This window comes from Dermacentor albipictus, unplaced genomic scaffold (genome assembly GCF_038994185.2).
Source record: "Dermacentor albipictus isolate Rhodes 1998 colony unplaced genomic scaffold, USDA_Dalb.pri_finalv2 scaffold_14, whole genome shotgun sequence".
NCBI lineage: Eukaryota > Metazoa > Arthropoda > Arachnida > Ixodida > Ixodidae > Dermacentor > Dermacentor albipictus.
This window is the reverse complement of record NW_027225568.1, coordinates 2,700,711-2,720,111: the sequence shown is the minus strand read 5'-3', so window position 1 is coordinate 2,720,111 and position 19,401 is coordinate 2,700,711. Positions and strand designations below refer to the sequence as shown.

Here is a 19,401-nt window from a genome sequence, read left to right as displayed (position 1 = left end):
CTTCTGTAGAATTTTCTCGCTCTCCTCACTATTGCAATTCTTAATGTCCCTCATCGTCGCAAGCTTCCATGGTGAAAGCGCGACGGAGCCTTATATAAGCACGTTCAAAGCCCCAACTTCACATCTGAAGGCCCCTGCCTGCGACTGCCGTCATGAAACTTCCTGCCATCAAATACTATGTGGTCACCAATAACGACCATTATACAAGTTGTAGATAGCAACAGCTATACATTAACATCGCTAATATATGCGTGAACGTATTTAATCTTTCCTCCTGAATGACTACGTAGACGCGTTTATCTGGACCTGTGTACAGGGAACACCATACGCACCACGCTTAAACTAGCACTTAACACAAGTTCACAGGGAACCAGTTAGTGGGATAGCCCTTTGCGTTGCTAGTTCTGTAGCGCTCCTTGCAGCTACATCTTGTTGCCATGGCCTCTATCAAAAATAAAGTGTTCATTTTTCAAAGCTAGTTAACTCTAAACTGCTAGCGATTTTAGTAGACTTCAGAAATCCTTCTTGATCTCACTAGCTATGTTAACGCAACCGCCTTAGCTGTCAGTTACACAAGGCGTAATTGCACGCCAAAATAGTTAACGCACTTAAAGCTCAGGCATATGTTTATGCTTAGGCGTATGTTCTAAGGTTCGCGAGAGAATAAAAAAACTGTTGCAACCAATATGCCGTATTGATGTTCTTGGCCTAAGTAAAATCCACTTAGAGCTACATAACTTTATGCGCCGTTTAGTTGAAACTTAATGTAAAAAACCACTTCGAGAAAAATACACTGTTAAGAAAAAAGAACACTGAACAGAAGGGATGGTAATTCTGCAGAATGTTGAGCACCATTACCAGATCTCGTCATTCAAGAATTGTTGGTTTTATCACTTGCTCGTGATGAATTGCGCAAAAAATTGTAAATGTGGAAGTAAAAGTCAAATCCTGCAAGCGGGTATTGCCAGTGCCATTCTCACTGCGGTGAGCCAACCGTTCTCAAGCGCCTGATGCCGCACACATTGTGTCCAACGCAAACTGATATGCATGTATCAAATCTAAAACACACATAACGTCCCCCAATTCTCTCTTCGCGTACACCTAGTTCTGCAGCTTCGGTATCTCCAGCAGTATTGCAACGGCTAGCCGTGATGTACTCTCATTCGGTTCGCTACAATATGTAGTCAAACTCAAGCGACACAATGGCCCAGGATTACTGTCCTGTCTTCGACATATCAAGTCTTTGCTATGACATTTTATCTTTATCCAGCTGTAGAAATTAACTTCACTGAGCTCGCGTGGGTGCTGACTACTCGCTAGGTCATGATAACACTAAAGTTTTTTCCCTCGTGATACCAGCGAGGGCCAGGAAGTGTTGGTTCCGGTGTCATTGTCACCGAGTTACCGCCTAGGCCACCTCGGCTTCGGTCAGGCCAGCCAGTGGGAACAGGTTAATGAGTAGCTACCGGCTCTCGAGCACGTTTTTCAGTAGCGTGGCCGCCACCTCACGTGTGTAGCCGGACGGCAACACGAACGCCGTCGCGCAGCCCGAACACGTTCGGCGCGTGGTAGTGGTGCTCGCAGTCTCTGATGGTTAAGGGCGTGTAATTTGTTTCTAGGCCTCGCGGCCCTTCCATCAGGGAGACGGCGGATTCGGGCAACACCGCGTCGAACGTGACATGGTTCAGGGAGCTACTCCTGTGCAGCATGTCACTTAAGGCGGTCGCCGCGTGGTAATCGAACGTCCAGCCACCGAAGATGAGGGAGCAGAGGATGCGGCTCCAGCTTGTAAATATGCGCTGATTCCCGGCCTGAGAAGTGTGCTTGGCGAAGGCCACCAGGGCTTTCTCGAGGTACAGCCAGCTGACGAATACAGTGGACAGCAGGAAGGCCAAGTTATGGCCCATCATACCAGAAGACTCCAGACGTTTGCGTTCCAATAGTAGAATCCGTGATCGAGTTCCTGGTACTCGGGCCAGGCCAGAAAAACGGGTAGTTCTAATGGGACGTGCGAGATCTTGAGGACGCACTGTAGACAACCGATCACCTCGTCGGTCGCAGCGTAGCAGCAAGTGAGCTCTATCCTGCTTCTCTGGTCTCTCTCGCCGACTTGCGCCCAGAAATTTCCCAGACCCGGCTGCACTACCGTGCCGAGGCTCGAGAGCTCAAGCATCCAGTTGACCGACAGAGCATCTACAAGCCGCGAGTCATAATCTCTGTTAAGACACGCCTGGCTGACTGTTAGCTTCTTGAGCGTGGCATTGACCTCGATCGTCCTCTCTCTCAAGAAGTCAACAGGGACCAAATAGCCGCTCATGTAAATTTTGCCGAGTGTCGCGACGTGCCATATATCAGGCGCCGCAGTCAATTGGAGGCCTGGGGAGGTGGTGGTGCATGTGACGTTCGGTGTCTTCACGTACGCGCTGATGTTCAGCGCGCTGGATAGGTCCGGGATGTCTGCGTCGTCCTGCTCGAAGTTCTGCATCTCGAACGTTCCGAGCAGCTCGCACCGATCTCCGACGGCCCGAGAACCCGTGAGAGCTGCGAACTCGTGGGGCGCACTGTGCACACAGCGGCTCATGACAAGCTTCTCGATGACCGCGCTGCGGGATACTAGTTCGGCCAGCACATAGCAGCAGACGATCAACTTGAACGTCTCGTCGACGTGAATCTTTTCCTGACTACGGTGCGTGGTGCAGCAGCGAATCAGCGCCTCAGCATCGGGCACGTCGCACTTGTTCTCACGGAAGAGGAGCGCGCGCATGGTCTCGAACCTGTCGGGCAGTTCACTCGGCTCGTGAATGCTGACTCTCGAGAAGCGCACGCTCCTAGACTCCAGCATGTCGAACGTGGTCACGGGGGAGCGGAGCGAGTCAGTCAGATTCCTAGGCGGGTTGTCGTCCAGCAGGTGGTAGCAGAGCTTGGCGGGCCTCAGTTTTCGGATGAGTTGGAACTCGCTCCGGAACAGAAACTTATTTGGAGACATGTGCGACTCGCACAGCTCCACGATGTCTACACAGCGGTAGTCCATCAGTATCCAGTAAACCAGCTCGACCGAGTGCCTGTGCTGCAAGCTCAACGCTGCAGGAACCGCGCGTCTGCGCAGGCAAGCCGCGGTCAGCCGTCCTTTGCGCAGCTCGATGTTGACGACCAAGAGCGATATGTTGCGCTGGGACCGCTCCGCAAGGAGGAAGCCGCTGTCGGCTGCGTTGGCTGTGCACGACTTGTCGAGGTCCACCCGAGAATGGTTCCGGCTGATCCGCGGGCAGCGAAGGCTGGAAGCGAGCTGGTTCACCGACGGCCACAGGCCGGGACAGCTGCCGACCAGGCACTCGGGGTACTCTCGCAGGCGGCCTCTCCATGGTCTCGTCTCGCAAACCTGGGGACAAACACCCGTCGGGTCTGTACGCCTGCCTATTTTCACGTTCCACAGCGATAAAATGACGTTTTTCTGATACGTGCTGCAATCCCGAGTAGTGAGCTGCACACACACGGGCTATGACTAAGGAGCTCTCTCTGAAAGGCCTACCCACAAGTTGCTTGTTAACAAAGAAGCCTGGCGATGACTATAATCATTGCTATACATTATATATTTTCGCTTGCACCAAAGTGCAAGCGGAAATGGCAGACGAATGCACTGGGTGTCCGCTATTTGCCGTTTGCTTACTTCAAGAATAATTATAGGTCAGCTTCATTCTAACAGTGACTCAGAAGTATCCACTTCACTTTTGAGAGAGTTCAAGCGTGTACAGCTTGTCGAAAAATATGTTGGCTGTCCTGCACCTTGCGCAAGCCAATCAGGAGGGAGAACCACGGAGATGTAACTGAACTTGCGCAGCCTGTCGTTGCACGTCAGAGCTTTGCCTACTCCATTCCCAGAGGCACCATCGAGCACTAGAGAACCTCGACCTTGAAGCCGCCACCCCGCTACCAGGTAACTGAGAAACATAAGTTTGGGGCGCCATAAGCATTCATTTCTTTACTCATTATGTCAAAGTCACTTCCCAAAGCATAATCGTAACTCCATTTGTTATAAGTGACCACAGAAACTGACCATGCGCAGGCTGACGAACCAGCTGCAAATAGTCCTTCTACATGTTAATCAACATATAGGAGATGTATGTGAACGGTAAAACGCAAAGATAGCCTTACTACAAATGGAATAGTTCTGGTTTGGCCGTGCCCAGCATTGCCGTATATCCACATCAGCGCACCTACCGCGGCCACTTTCCGGTACTATCAACTAAACTTCAAATGCCAATACAGTATAAAGGCGCCTACACAACATTAATGCGTGTTTAGCATTGCCTGCGTTTATTACGCAGTGACTCACTTCACGCACAACGCTGTGCATTTCCGTCCCCGGTTCACAGCTTGCTTAAAGATTGACTGCCGAATCACTGAACATAGCACTTCCTCGTAGTTTCCATGAAGCTGTGCCGAGATCAGAAGTGTTTTACTTATTCTTCTTTTTTTTTCAAATTGTGCCGGATGCTACTTTCAACTTGATCCTCTAGTTCGTGTTTCGTAGCAATCTCTTCACCGTCTAAGAAAATAGCAATGCGGCCATCATCGAAATGCGGCTATCTAGGACGAGAGTCAAAACCTCGACCTCGAGCTCAAGAGCACAGCGACATACACCAACGGTTAGATACCGCTGCGTCGGAAAAATCTCTTCTTTACCGCAGCGACGAACATAACTAAGTGTGAGGGAAGGGCCTTACGTTGTCGCTGGAGCATCGTCGTCGCCTCAAGTCCATCGGCATTATCGCCATTATGGGCCGCGGAGCTGGACCGCCTCTAGGTTTGGACGCGATGCTGGGCGCTAATCCCTGGAGCCGAGCTGGGCCGGTGGCTGGATCGTGACTCGCGCGGATCACGTGATCATCAGCGCCCTTTCGTGGTCACGCATTGCTCGTGGCACGCTGTCTCGGGGCTGCATCACGTGACGCGAGGTGGACCCGTTCATGACATGCTGCGTGTTTCTGTGCAACAAGCCTGCTTAACCAGAAAAGAGGACGAGCCGAATTGATGCGCCAGTGAAGTGCTGCACTCGAAGCAATAGGAACGTATGCGGCGCCATATGCATTTTTGTAAGTGAAACAAAGAGACTGCTATGTGAACCTTATCGTTTTATTTTGCTGAATGTATACACAAAACTATTAATTCAAATTTTACAGTAATAAATCCCGAAAATTTGTATTAACGATTAGTATTGATTCATGATCTCATTCTGCAATTACAACATTCTATTTAAGTATTTTCTTTTTTATGTACCGCCGCCCGGATCGTGGCCGATCCTCTTTAGTGGGCTGGGTCTCAACCGTAGGCACCAAACGAAACCAACCTCGAAGATGCGCGAAATCTATATTACCTTTATTACAAAAGGAAGTGGGTAAGAGTCAACCGGTTCATATTTAACTACAGCACAATCAATAGGAACGAGGAAAGACACAAGATCAGAGACGCAAGAAAAATGTGTTTTGAACGGTCTCTGTTTTTAAGGTGCAAGCCTTAGATGGCTCATGGGTCGAAAATGTCGCGGTCCGGTAAATTCAATGGCACCAAAATTCCATGGCAGCAAAATTGGAGTCAGAACCTCAACCTTTCGTGGGGGTTGAACATACGGCCTATAGAGGGAGTCGAACCATCGACCCTTTGTGGTAATTAAGGCGAAGTTAATTAGGGCACATATATAATCACCATAGAGTTAATTAAGGCACTCGAGCCCGTGACCTTTGGTGGGAGAAAACAAGTAAGAGGAAGTAACAGCATTTGAATGAAAATGTGAAGGCTTTAGGGCTGCTTTAGCACTTTAGGACGCAGGTTAGACTGGACGGCGCGCAGGCTGTCGCCTTCATCCTCTTTCGCTTACACAGGAGTGACTGTCAAATTTTGTGCTGTTGGTAATTACACGTGGTATAATTCGTGATTTTTCGGCAAGAGACAACGCCAGACGCCAAAGGAATGAAGGCTGACTGGCAAATTATATTGGCCCCTCTGTTAGGGAAATAATACCGAATATTTACAAAAGAAAAATCTCTACTCTATGTGAATAAAATGAGTATCCAATATGCAGCCATAGACATATGCCGATGAATAGCCGTTACCGAGTCGCAGGATGTGCAGGTCGTTTTTTACGCCAGACGATCCACTATTTTATATATATATATATATATATATACACACGAATTATTAAATAACGGAAGTTCCTTCTGGTGAGCTTGACTTTGCTGGATCTTGAAAGAGCAAAATATCAAGAATAAAAGGCAGTATTCTTTTTAGACTTTTTTTTTTCGCTGATTCAGCAGTTTTGAACTTGCTGACAAAATTGCTCAGCACAATGTTGAATATATTCTAGATTGACGCAGAAGGTGTATTCTTACTTGATCCAATGATGTTCCACTCGACGTCACTTAACATATCGATATAACTGTGGGGGATTTCTACGTTGTGCACTTTCTCAGAGCCCAAGTTTATTGGGTGAGCCTTCTCGGTTATTTTTACTCTAGCGCGTTTCCACCGTCGGATCTCTCAATGTGCGGCAATCAGCCACTTGCTTGGTAATCCTCAACGAACTATAAACGCAGCCGACCTTGACTATCCTTCTTATTGTAAATGCATAAATAATAATAACTGGCCAAGAAACATGGCCGTCTTTCCCGGACGGCTGGAGCGCGCGGCTGCGGCCGAGCGAGCGCGGATCACTGATTGGCTTCTCCTGACGGTGGCGCCTCTGGTGTCAACTTCTGGGCCTGTATAAGTGCTTCGGCTGAGGTTTGCCGACCAGCAGAAAAGCGTACTTAAAAAACTTGGAAACAGTCAGAGCTACGCAAAAACGTTATAAATGCCATCACGACGCACAATAACATTCACGTAATGCTAACGCCTCTATGCCATAAGGCGCAGAAGCAGCAGCACGAAATAATAGACACTGATTGGAACAAAAGTTTCCTTTCTGATATTTTGTAACTTACATTTCGTCGACACCATAGATATGTTCTCTGAGAATTCCTAAAGCAATCATGTGTCACATGCCTGCTTTATGTCAACAAAGGCGGACACCCTCGAGTGGTCATGTCTTCTCTACTGTACGGTTCGGAGAGGGCGCACACAAACTTCTTCACGGTATATATCAGTAGGAATAAATAATTCCTTTAACGGCAATTGCCTTCTTTAATTATTTCGTGATCGAATATTTCAGCGCAGAAAACTCAACTCTACACCGTTCTCTGCAGGGCACGGCATTCGTTTTCAATATGCGAAGGCGCCTCGTGAAGCTGCCTCCGAACGCCTTGCATTGTTTAAAGAAGTAATATTGGTCCACAGTGTATCCCGTTGGGAGTACGTGATCACTTCTGAATTGTGAATCACTTGCCGCTTGTGAATTTCCCCTAAAATACTTTTTTCGTGTTTTTCATTTTACGCATTGGCTCCAGTTGGTTACAGAGGCACTTTTTCTCCAGAAAACTGTAAAATTGATTAAAAAAGCGCAGTAATTGCGTGAAAACTAGCCAGCAGTTCGTCGCAGTGCCGTTAATTGCGTATCAAACCTAAACAAGAGCTACGAAAAGCTGCAACAGAAATTGAAAATTGAAAAAGCTTGGGTCGTGTCACGAACTTCTATAAAATTTCAATAACCGTAAGTTAGCATCACCTTGTTATAAATTTCTTTAAAATCTCAGTAACTGGAAGTAGCAACGCCGCAAGTACTAGTAATTACTACCCAGGTAAAAAACAAAAAAAGAAAAGAATGAAACAGCGAGAACGATATTGCTGTACGCATTCTTCGAAATACCACGTGACATTTCTTTGAGGATGGCCTGATTTGTATATATACCCGCATTCCTGGGAACACAGACATTACCAATGAGCACTTATGTATGTGGGTAGCTGAACAATTAAAGATTGGAACAAGCTCACCGCGCTGAGAAAAACGGTAACCCGCAACATGAAGAACACACCACGGGCACTGACGGCACTGGGACGCACTTCAGTGCCCGTCCTGTCTTTGTGTTGCATGTTCGCTTTTTTTCTTGTCAGTACCATAAATATGTCTCACTAATCAAATCAACTAGGCCAGCTTTCTAGCTTCTCTTATGAACGTAAATTTGTGTAACGTTGCGTGTGTACATATTCGCTCCAGGTGATAACGCATCACTGTCAATCCATTGTAACGAAATAAACTACATTTCATCCAAATATCGCACTAGGTCCATGACTGCACACCATAACAGACCTCGGCTAAGACCCAACCGCAGCATTCACAGAGTCTTCTTAGTAAAGGCAACACTCGATAAGTCCGAATTTTTGAAGCTATAGCAAACAGTTTGTAGATAGGCATAGTATGGCCTGATAAAGTTTGTATTTGTACCCGTTATTATACGTTTTTAGGAACCTTTTTTTCGAGAGCGTTTTTTACAGGCACTCAAAGGGAAACGTAAGTGGAACCGGAAACATCAGTAGAGAAGCCGACAACGACGACCGCAATCTTAACAACGTCCGTGATAACAGCAACGAAGCTAACGCCGCGTACGCAAGCACGTTGCGATTGGGATTTTTTTTTTGTTACTGAAAGCTTTTACTTTCGGTTCCAAGCTGAAGGACGCTACGACATATATTTGGAAGCATTATTTTAAGGAGAAGAGCACGTAATGATTAGCTGTGCCAAAGTTTCAAGCCACGATACATGCTAAAAGCTGTCTAAGAGAACGCCCGTATTATATCTTCTGCGGCTGCACTGGGTGCACGTTAAGTATGCCCTGGTGGCCAAAATTAATCCGGTCTACTCCACTACAGCGTGCCTCATAAGTAAATCGTGGTTTTGGAATGTAAAACAGCTGAATTCAATTCGATCTCTTCTTCGGCGTTGGCCATTGGAATCTACGCACTGCATTCCCCAAGCTTCTAAAGCTGCGCGCCGATAGGTGCTTGCGTACTCTGCGCCTTTTGGCTGTGCACCGTGGCCTTTGTGACACGCTTTGAACTTCCTTAAAATTTATCGCGCTTCCTAGAGTCAACACTGAACGTGATGCAATCGTTTGTTTTATATCGAAATGAATTTATGGGGAAAACATTATTTTATCTGTAAAGTTGTGAAAGGGCTAATTATTTTTGCTTAGAGACAAAGGAAGGAAAGACTAAGAGAAAATCAATGCATAAAACACGTGCTATCACTAAAGCAGCTACTCTGGGAAGCAAAGAATACACATGTTCGCGTAACCTGATATCTCTGTAACTGGATGTCCCAACTATCATGCACCAAGATTTAAAATATGCAAATGCCACGTAGGTGTACCGAATTAAAGTAATGTTGTTCACGGTCGCTTGGATATAATCGGATTATTCTTTTAATTAGGCCTAATTGCTTAATAAATCTTAATTCTTATTCAACCTCTCGAATATTATAATTAGATGAAAAATGTCAAGGTGAAAATTGTAGAGCAACATGAAAAACTCCCGATACAGGTTTCTGTTGCTAAATACTGGTTACATAAAAGTGTTTTTCTGAGCGTGAAAGAAGCTCCTGAAAAAACGCAAAGTTCCCGGAGCGGCCAGTCAAGCGACCATTTTGCGTGGATTCGCGAGCTTCATTCACGCTAGCATAGGGTGCTGGACAGACACGTACGACGCATGCGTGTGAGTTCTCATGTTTCTGCTTACGCGGACGAAGTTTTAATCGAACACACCTCCAGCCCTTGCCATGGGCACAATGTCGAGGGAGTCCAGCTTGACGCCATACGCCTCCCTCGTGTACGGCGGATCCACACGTTTTTGAAACTTCAAGAGGTTGATGTTAAGGACCCCGCAGGGGGCGAGGGGCATGTCTCGTTCCCAAGCACCGTCGTACGAAGGTATGAACGCAGTCTTGGTGTCAGCTATTAGGTGGATTGACATGAATCGCTGCACCATCTCTTAGATGGCTTTGAGACTGACGTGGAAGGCGATGACGGCGATGTTTTGGCCGTTGTAAGTTGCCTGACCCATGGAGATGTCTCCTCCGCTGCTGTACACTAGCGTATCGTCAACGTGGGGCGACAAACGTAGCCTAATGAATTTGACCCCAAAACAGCGCCTGACAATGTTGTTGCACACGGCGACGGCACTGCACCTTGACTTTAAGCCCATTCAGTGCCCGACGAGGTCATAACGCTTGATGGGTGCCAGGTGGTGCTGCGAACCGCGAAGACGCCTCTCCCTACGGGGTCTCGCTCGAAGTGAAGCTGTTGAATGCACTTTTGTCTGTTTTGAGGCGACTAGCCTATGTGAACGCCTTTGACTTGCTCAGGCCCTCCGCGTGTGTGTGCGAGCTCTCCACGCCTTTCCACCCTTTCCTCCCACTCTCTCTATCACACCTTTCTATTCCCTCTTTCCCATCCCCCAGAGTAGAGGAGGCCACCAGACGCATGTCTAGTTAACATCCATGCCTTCTCTTTTTATTTCCTCCTCCTCCTCCTCCTTCGAGGTGCCTGACGTACGCATCGGGCGACTGCAAGTAGATGGCGACGAGAATGACGTGTTTTTCAAAGATGTGTTTGTCGAAGAACTCCTGGTCATGTTGTATGATCGTGTGCAGCCTGTCCTTTGCGTGTCCAGTTATTTCGTCAATGAGAGATTGGTGTGCAGAGCCTGCCATATGGCGTCCCTGTGGTGTAACTTGAGCTCTCCCCGGGCGTTCGTCACAGATAGGTGTTAAGGCTGGTTGCACGTGATATCGTCATATACGGCAGCTTCAAGAGATGCTTGCAGTCGTACTCGTAGACGACCTCCTCGTAACCACTACGGGGATTGTTCAAGATGCTGGCGATTAAATGCAATGGAGAGAGGGAAAGCTTTAAATAAAATGTAAATCCGGGTAAGCTCCAAACATTTTGACCATTACAAAACAGGCTTGTTTGAAAGAGGCTAGTCAAGCTCGACAATATTCTTGCAGACGGAGTCTTCCTCCTCATTAAGCTCCCACCACCGCTTGCAGCAATGGCCTGTTGGCAGTGGTACGACGGTAGGTTTTAAATCCTGTTCATTCCGCACGGCAGCCACGTGCGGTAGCGTACCACTGGACCATGGACTACACAGTGACCCCGATTGGCGGGAAAACGGTTAGTAAGTTAGTCAGTCACTTAGTTATCTAGCTAGCTAGCTAGCTAGCTAGTTAGTTAGACAGACAGACAGACAGACAGACAGACAGACAGACAGACCGACAGAAAGACAGATAGATAGATAGATAGATTAGATAGATAGATAGATAGATAGATAGATAGATAGATAGATAGATAGATAGATAGATAGATAGATAGATAGATAGATAGAATTACTACCAGTAAATGAAATTATTTGTTCTAGCACACTTTGCTAAATATGCGTCTTTGGCGGGAATTGCATCGTTTCGTTATGTCGTTCCTTTCTTCTATATAAACGGGCAACTCAAGCAAAAGGACATGGTACGAGCACATTATCCAGCCTAGGGGCGTCACGCATCGCGTTTCGTATGTACTCTGATGCATCAGTGCAAGACGGACACAGTGACGCATAGCTGCATATTAGGACACACTTGGAGGGTGCACGTGCTGCAAAGTTCCCTGTCAACCGGCCACAATAATCCACATAGCCTAAAGCAAATAGTTTATAATAAATAATCCTATTTTGTGACTGCACCCCTTACAAAATCAACATGTATCGCTGAGTCATGTTGCTTACAAATGAAGTCAAAGATTTCCACATTGTCTGGGTACCCGTGCACAATAGTATTCCGGGAAATGAACAAGCACCACGGCCTGGTCACAACGCTACAAAGTAGAGAAGAAACGCTGGAATAGGCGTGCTACCGACCACCGAGTGAGCGGAACTGAAGGTTCAAACAGAACTAAACGAAATCGAGGCACAGGCAGACTTGTGTAATGCCTGTCAAGCCTCCAGGCATCGATGAAACGGCGACACTCCGTCTCACTCACAATAAATGGAGCAGCGAGAACCCCACGTCTAACTCATCAATGGACACCAGTGCAGGGCGGTCCTGCAGCTGAACTTTACCGCCAACCAACACCCTAACAACGGCCCAACGGTTCTATATGTTGCCTTCAAACCGCACCCACATGTAAAGGATATTTTGTTTAATTTTATTTAATTCCAGGAGTTCACGCGCCAAAACTGCAATTTCATTAAGGGGCCCGCCTCAATGGGGAACCCGAGGCTAAGTTTCACCCGCATGTGCCCTCAATGCACTGGAAACGCGCGTTTTTGCATTCCAGGCCCATCGAAATGCTGCCGCCGCAGGCGGGATTTCATCCCGCGACCTCCTGTTTAGCAGTGCAAAACCATAGTCGGTAAGCCACCGCGGCAGCTCAGGACATTTTGTCATAACGCCAAGCATTGAACGGCTTCTATTATCCGTGACCCCGACCCGCCGTGGTTGCTCAGTGGCTATGGTGTTGGGCTGCTGAGCACGAGGTCGCGGGATCGAATCCCGGCCACAGCGGCCGCATTTCGATGGGGGCGAAATGCGTAAACACCCGTGTGCTTAGATTTAGGTGCACGTTATAGAACCCCAGGTGGTCAAAATTTCCGGAGTCCTCCACTACGGCGTGCCTCATAATCAGAAAGTGGTTTTGGCACGTAAAACCCCAAATATTATTATTATTATTATCCGTGACCCCGAGGGCGATGCCTGTAAAGAATGCTGCGTGTTGAAAAGCATGCCCGTCGACTCGAACCTCCTTGGTTTTGTAAAGGGCGACGTCATTTGTGTATACACATTAATCAGCTATGGGTGTGAGGCAATCCATAAATTTATTATCTTAATCTTCCCCTCTGCTGTTGCGTTTTTAGTTTTTAGTTCGGATGTCTAGTCAGTATCCCTTCAGAAATTATTGCCGGCTGACTGGCCACCTTAAACGTGTGCAGCCTACCATTTTCCCTGAAGTTAGATATGAGACGTCCTAACTGTAAACTAAACAGGAGATATAGGTATAAGCTACTAAGTCGCAGGTTATACCTGCCAGGCAAAGAGAAATTAATTTGATTGGTGCGGCGATTTGAACGAATTGGTAGATCTTAACTTCACGTACGTAGTGGACGATAAACAAGGACGAAAAAAGAGCGAAGCGGGGACAAAGATCGCAGTGCTTCATGTGTCCCCTCTTCCCCTTTTATTGGCTTTGTTCATTGTAAGCTAGGTATATGTGAAGTCAAGATGTGCCATCTCATGACCGTTATAACAAGGAGATATGCGTTAATTCCGAGAATGCAAAAAGGATGGCCCTCTAAAAAGGAAATATTCAGGAAAAACTACGAATATCGCACACGTGACAATATATTTACTTAAAAACACAAAAAATGTAACACCTCGCTGATCTTAGAGTGAAGCGGCATTCAAGTTCCGACAGGACTCGACGAAAAAAATACAACGCAGAAATGTTCCCGTCTACTGTGAGCCGCGTCATCCGCGGAATTCTCGAGATACGCCTTTTCGGGAAAGTTTCGCGCGCGCCGTCAGGCTTCCGGATCGACGATTGCAGAGCCGATTTTATGGAAGCCTATAATGTCCGGAAGAAAAGCCAGGACGTCCTTGTACTGCTTGAAAACTGCGAGAATCCGTGTGAAAATTACTCCGCCAAAGTCGCAATAGCGGCGCAGTGCTCGGCCACGCGGAACTGGAACTCCCCGCACGTGCGTTGAAGCTCCCGTGGTGCTCGCCGTGGGACGGGGCAGCGCGTCGAAGGCGACGACGGCGGGCTCCTCGACTCCACGCGCGGAGCCATCCACGCAAAAACTGTTGGTGCACTCGCAGCGAGACACGCCGCCCTTGCGCCAAGCACCGCCGCTGGAACTGTGGCCAGGACTGCGCAGTGCTCCTGCTATGGTCAGGCGGTGGGCGGAGTTTTTCAGGACGTGGGGTTGGCGGCTCCTGGGATGACACACTGTACCAGCTGCGAGCTCGTTCCGCCTCCTGTGAACCCTCGTCTTGGTTGGTGAAGCTGGAGCGAGAAGCCACGCCGAGATTGCACCAGCAGACCCGCGACCACAATGGCTGACTCCTTGGTGGGGCTTCCCGCTACAGTATAAAAATTTCGCAGCAAATCAGACTCTTTGCATCATGGTTGATAAATGTTACTTGATAGTTTATTTGTTCTCCTTTATCATATTTTTCGTTCACATAATGAATTTCAATGCTAAACACTTAAACAGCATGTAAGTAAGAAAAGATCAAATTATTTATCTTTATTATTATTTTATTCAGAGCCTAATCGTACAGCAATGCATTAGGCGCCTGGGCGCATATGTAAAAAAATCGTCATTCCTCTAGAAGTGTTGTCAAAAGCAGATGGCACCTAACCATGATTTTCTACGTTTTATTACCGAAAACAACCTGCCAGGGGCAAATACCCGGTTACAAACAAAATACTTCTCCTTCCTCAGCTTTTGGTTACTTGAAAGCATCACAGGCAATCCAATAAGGCTTACACTAAAAGAACACACCCTCACGAAGCAAACGCAGTGTAGCGTTTGTTCTCTTTGTGTTCGGCCTTCTTCGGTACATGAAACACATTTAGGCAAGCTTCAACATGCCCGCTGAACAGATTGAAGGCGCCTGCGCACTCAATGTACAAAAGAGATGCAGGTTTCTATTCGGAATGCCTCTAAGTGATAAGAAGAATCCAAAATAACCCTAAAATTGTTTCGCGCCATCATTCCCACGGACCTTGTGTGTACGGTGCCACCAAGATGAGGGTGACGTCTCGCTAGAGCACTGCATGGAGGCTAGTTTTAAACTATATCTCTCAGAAATGATATGGTTACGCTCATAGAACATGTAAAAATATTCACCTGTCGACTGTTCCGTTGACCAAGACGCTTCGGCAAGCATCTCCGGACCAATGGAACGCCGATACGTAGCAGCCGCCAGAAGGAAAGACCCCGGGATCCCTGCCGCGTTTCGTCCACCCACGAGAACGTTTAGATCGAGGGTGACCTTGTGCGGACACAGTTGCTGACCCCCGAATGCGGCCGCAGCCGTCGTCTTGTTGAGCAGCATGGCGAAATCCGTGGCCAGTCGTCTTTGTGTCCTGGTGCGAAGTCATGGCATCGAATTGAGGCCGTTGCATCATGACTGACACGAGACGTCGCAAGAGTTTTGCTGGGCGGAAAAGAAGGAGTTGCCGCTGGTCGCGTCCTGGAAAGCTTGCTGGATTGTTTAGATGAAGCACTGCGGGACGAACGCGCCTAGTTGCTCCCACAGAATGGAGGCGGCTGCGCGATGCACGAGACAGCTCCCTGCTGTGCTCTTCATTTTCTTCTACTCACGCGCCTAGAACACTTTCCAGGAAATATAGCTCGTACATGCATATCGCGTGTTTCTTTTGGGCGATGCGCGTGGGCGCCCCGACGAAGACGAAGTGCTCCTGATTCTCGAACTGTCGGCTGAACTGGTCAGTGCTGCCGTTGTTTTTGTAAATAAACTTTGTAAATAGTCTTGAGTGTTCAATTAATCCATCGTTCGCCTAACATCTTTGGTGGAGGTTGGCGATTCGCAACGCCAACGGGGACAAGATCGAGCCATCGCCTACGCTAGCCGCCGCCTCAAGAGCGGAGAGCAACTATTCGATTACAGAGCGCGAATGCCTGCCTCTCATCCAGGCAGTTTCTAAATTCCGCCCATATTAGTATGGGACGCACTTCTCGGTAATCACGGACCATCATGCACTCTGCTCGCTTTCGTCACTAAAGGGTGCTACCGGTCGGCTTGGTCACTGGGCTCTGCGCTTACAAGAATATTCATAAACGAATCGGACCGTTTACATCAAGACGCAGACACTTTTTCACGTTATCCAGTGGACGAATCACCCGTCATTACTGACACCGATACCACGCTTGCGCTTTATCTGTTTCTCAACTGCCCCACGTCACCGACGAGCAACGCCTTGATGCCACCTTGTGCGCCAACCTTGATCGCTTGGAACCTTCGCCTTCCGGTTCTTCCTTTCACTTGTTTGTCCTGCGGCATGGTGTATTACACCACTACAACGTTAGACCCGATGGTCTTGCCCTACTCCTCGTTACTCCTAAACACCTACCGTCAGCGGTTCTTCATGAACTTCACGATTCACCAACCACCGGTCACAGTGGCGTCTCCCGCACTTACGACAGGATTTGCCGACGCTTCTTTCGGCCGTCTTTCCCGTTCCGTCCGGAAATATGTTGCGGCGTGTGAGAAATGCCAGCGCCGGAAAACACCATGGACGCTCCCTGCCGAGTGCCTTCAACCGCTCGACGTCCTGTCGGAGCCGTTCCTTCGCGAGGGCTTGGACTTACTTAGCCTTGCCCCTCTATCAACATCTCGCAACAAGTGGGTCGCTGTGGCGGCAGATTACGCCACGCGCTACGCAATCACCAGAGCGCTGCCAACAAGCTGCGCCACAGGTGTCACCGATTTCCTTTTACTATACGTGATTTTGCAACATGGATCTCGGCGTCAATTGCTCACTGTCACCGCTGACATCCTGCAGTCCTGCTCAGCCAGGCACAAGCTGACTATGTGTTACGATCCGCAACCTAATCGTCTCACGGAATTTCCGAATGGAACCCCGATATACATACTTGCAAAGCATGTCTCCAGCGACCATACTCATTGGGACCTTGCTTCACCATACGTCACATTCGCATATAATTCTTCACGCCACGACACTGCCGGTTATTCCCCGTTTTATCTGCTGTTCGACCGTGAACCAACATTGGCACTGGACACATTTCCTCCATCAGCTAATATGCACTTGATGCCATCACAAAAGCAGCGCAAGCACGCGATATTGCCCACGCTCATCTCCTGGCTTCCCAAGAGAAGCAGCGGCGCATGTACGGTCGACAACACAGAGATCGACAACACAGGATCGACTTCTCACCGTACCAGAGGTCTACCTCTAGTACGGTTGCAGTCCTCAACCCATCACGTTGAGCTGCCACAAAAACTCCTGTCTCGGTACACAGGCCCATACTGCCTGCTGCGTGCCGTGACTCCAGTTACATATGAAATTGCCCTAGTCAATGCAAGTACCTCATGTGCCCCGCATCCCACTGACGTTGTACATGTCGCACGCCTCAAGCGTTATTGCGCCCCTGTTGAAGCCGATATTTAGACGCACCGAGACGATGCTTCTGCCGCAGGAGGTAATGCTTCATGCATATTGCGAGTTTCTTTTGGGAGATATGCGCGCTCGTCGAGACGATGAAAGCGAACTGCTCCCATGTCTTGAGCTGTCGGCTTAAGTGGCCAGTGCGGCAGTTGTTTTTGTAAATATACATAGCAAATTGTCTTTAGTGTTCAATTCATCGTTCGCGCGACAACATCTTCGCAAGTTAGCTCTTCATCAGAGGATTACTATTGTCATCATCATTATTATTATTGTTACTATTATTGTTAGATGATGTTAACATTATTATTCCATTTCAAAACACATATACATTGCACAGAGATGGAAATATGGCACGAGCAGGCTGACCACAGCCACCGAGAGGCGCACAACACCTGCTTATTATTTAGGAACAAGGGAATACAAAAAAAAAATTACGATGGGAAGAAGAGAAGTTGAGGTGGAAATTATGGTTGTTTCAGGGATATTCCTTAAGTTCTTCACACATTATTTTTTATCCATTTCTCGCGAAAAGTTTTCGTATCTTTAGGAGTAACTGCAATTTCCGAATACCGTTCAAACATCGCGGCCATGCACAAATGATCCAAAGTGGAGAGAGACAAGGTTGAAAAGCTCCTGCGTAAGGTCGCCAAGAGAGCCGTAGGTCTACCCATGCACACGAGCACGGAGGCACTAAAAGCATTAGGCATGTTCAACACGCTGAGCAAGATTGCGTAGGCACGGGAACGGGCACAGATCCCCAGGCTGTCCGGCACACCTGCGGGCACATGGATCCTACGAGAACCCGGCGTTGCGCCTCGGGAAATGGAGTGTAACAGCCATGGGATAACACCCGACCAGAGGAAAAAGATCAGGGCAGCCCCCCCCCCCCCCCCCCCCTGCCTAGTAATGTGAACCCCGAGCGCAAAATCGACAGAAGATTTGCTCGAGCCAAAGCACTCTTGGACAGGCAGCTGGCTCCGGGAAAGCATGCTGCTTTGCGGACGCAGCCAAATATCCTGGCCGACGAGCCTATGTAGCAGCGGTGGACAACAAAGATGGCACGGTCATCAACGCGTGCACGTTCCGCCCTGCTAGTCCTGAGGTGGCCGAGCAGGCGGCCATCAGCCTTGCACTCCTAGAAGACGATAAATGCTTGGTATACTTCGACTCAAAGAGGGCAGTTCTGTCCTTCGGAACAGGAAGCATATCCCCGACCAATACTTGGTACTCGGCACCTCACCCAACACTACATCATTTGGTTCCCGGCGCAATGAGACCATTGGAGGGGACGCTCCCTAACCTCAACGAGACGGCACACGAGGCCGCACGAGACCTAACTCACCGTGCGAGCCCGGACTCCCTCTCGCCAGGATAGGTGTGCGAGCGCGACCCCCTCGTCATTTACAACGATCTCACCCAGCACTACAAGTTGGTCAAGACAACCATGCCACTACCGCACAAAGCACTCAATAAAGCACAAAAAGTCGCGTACAGGCGGCTTCAGTCAAGCACCTACCCATGCCCGGCCTTCCTGCACAAAATCTTTCCGGACGCGCACCCTCACAATGCGTGTTGCTTTTGTAAAGATACAGCTAGCCTTGCTGACATGCTCTGAGGTTGCACCCTGGCGCCGGGGGCCATGTCCACCAGGGAAGAGTGGGACCGAGCTTTACGCAGCTCGGATGGTATGGTAGTATGATGATGCTATGCGCCATCATAGAAGGAAAATGGAGAGATGACAAACCATGTGGACTAAAGTAAAACGACGACAACGTATAGAGTGACCCAACTACGAACAGAACAGTCACGCAGAAACAGAAAGAAAAAAGAAACGCAGGTCGCACGGATTACAGTATGTGAAACATCCAAAACAAAGCGAGCACGACTTCGTCCCTCACCAAATAAAATGCTCTACTAACGAGAAAGGATGTCAATTACTCATAGAAAAGTAAGGAGTTGCCATTGAGTCCTGTCGCGTCGAGAAGCACAACCACTCTGGAAGGTCGTACTTGGCCCACAGTGTACAACTCTGGACAGGATAAGACGTACGCAAAAAGTCACTGGTATCAGTGTGCATTGAACGTTGTTCTATATTACAACTGAATTGCGTTCGCTTTGTTAAAAAAAATACTTTAAAATTCTAGCAATCATGTTCGGAGCTAAAGTTCAGTGACCCTGAACTTTTTTTCTGAAGGTACCCTGCAGTTTAGATGAAGAATGGATAAAACCAGTTTTTCAGCCGCTGCTTCTGGGCCACAAAAAGAAAAATATTCGT

At 48.2% G+C, this 19,401-nt stretch overlaps 1 protein-coding gene and 1 long non-coding RNA gene across 2 annotated transcripts; both read right to left on the bottom strand.

Moving 5' to 3' along the window:
- Positions 1–866: 866 nt before the first annotated feature.
- Positions 867–4,895, bottom strand: LOC135914753 (uncharacterized). Its single transcript, XM_070528673.1, has 2 exons — positions 4,725–4,895; positions 867–3,379 (listed from the first exon to the last, which is right to left on the bottom strand). Exons 1-2 carry the CDS (start codon positions 4,773–4,775, stop codon positions 1,907–1,909), a joined length of 1,524 nt encoding a protein of 507 aa, XP_070384774.1. The 5' UTR covers positions 4,776–4,895; the 3' UTR covers positions 867–1,906.
- An 8,398-nt stretch (positions 4,896–13,293) lies between these two features.
- On the bottom strand, positions 13,294–15,286 carry LOC139051763 (uncharacterized). The gene is made up of 2 exons (XR_011509535.1): positions 14,824–15,286; positions 13,294–14,050 (listed from the first exon to the last, which is right to left on the bottom strand). It is a non-coding gene; the product is annotated as an uncharacterized lncRNA (long non-coding RNA).
- Positions 15,287–19,401: the final 4,115 nt, after the last annotated feature.

Bases quoted from the DNA above. Each gene is read 5' to 3' on its own strand.
- LOC135914753 (XM_070528673.1), bottom strand. From the start codon at position 4,775: ATGGCGATAATGCCGATGGACTTGAGGCGACGACGATGCTCCAGCGAC. The intron at 3,380-4,724 runs GTAAGGCCCTTC...GTTTGTCCCCAG, and splicing joins GACGATGCTCCAGCGACAAC to GTTTGCGAGACGAGACCATG.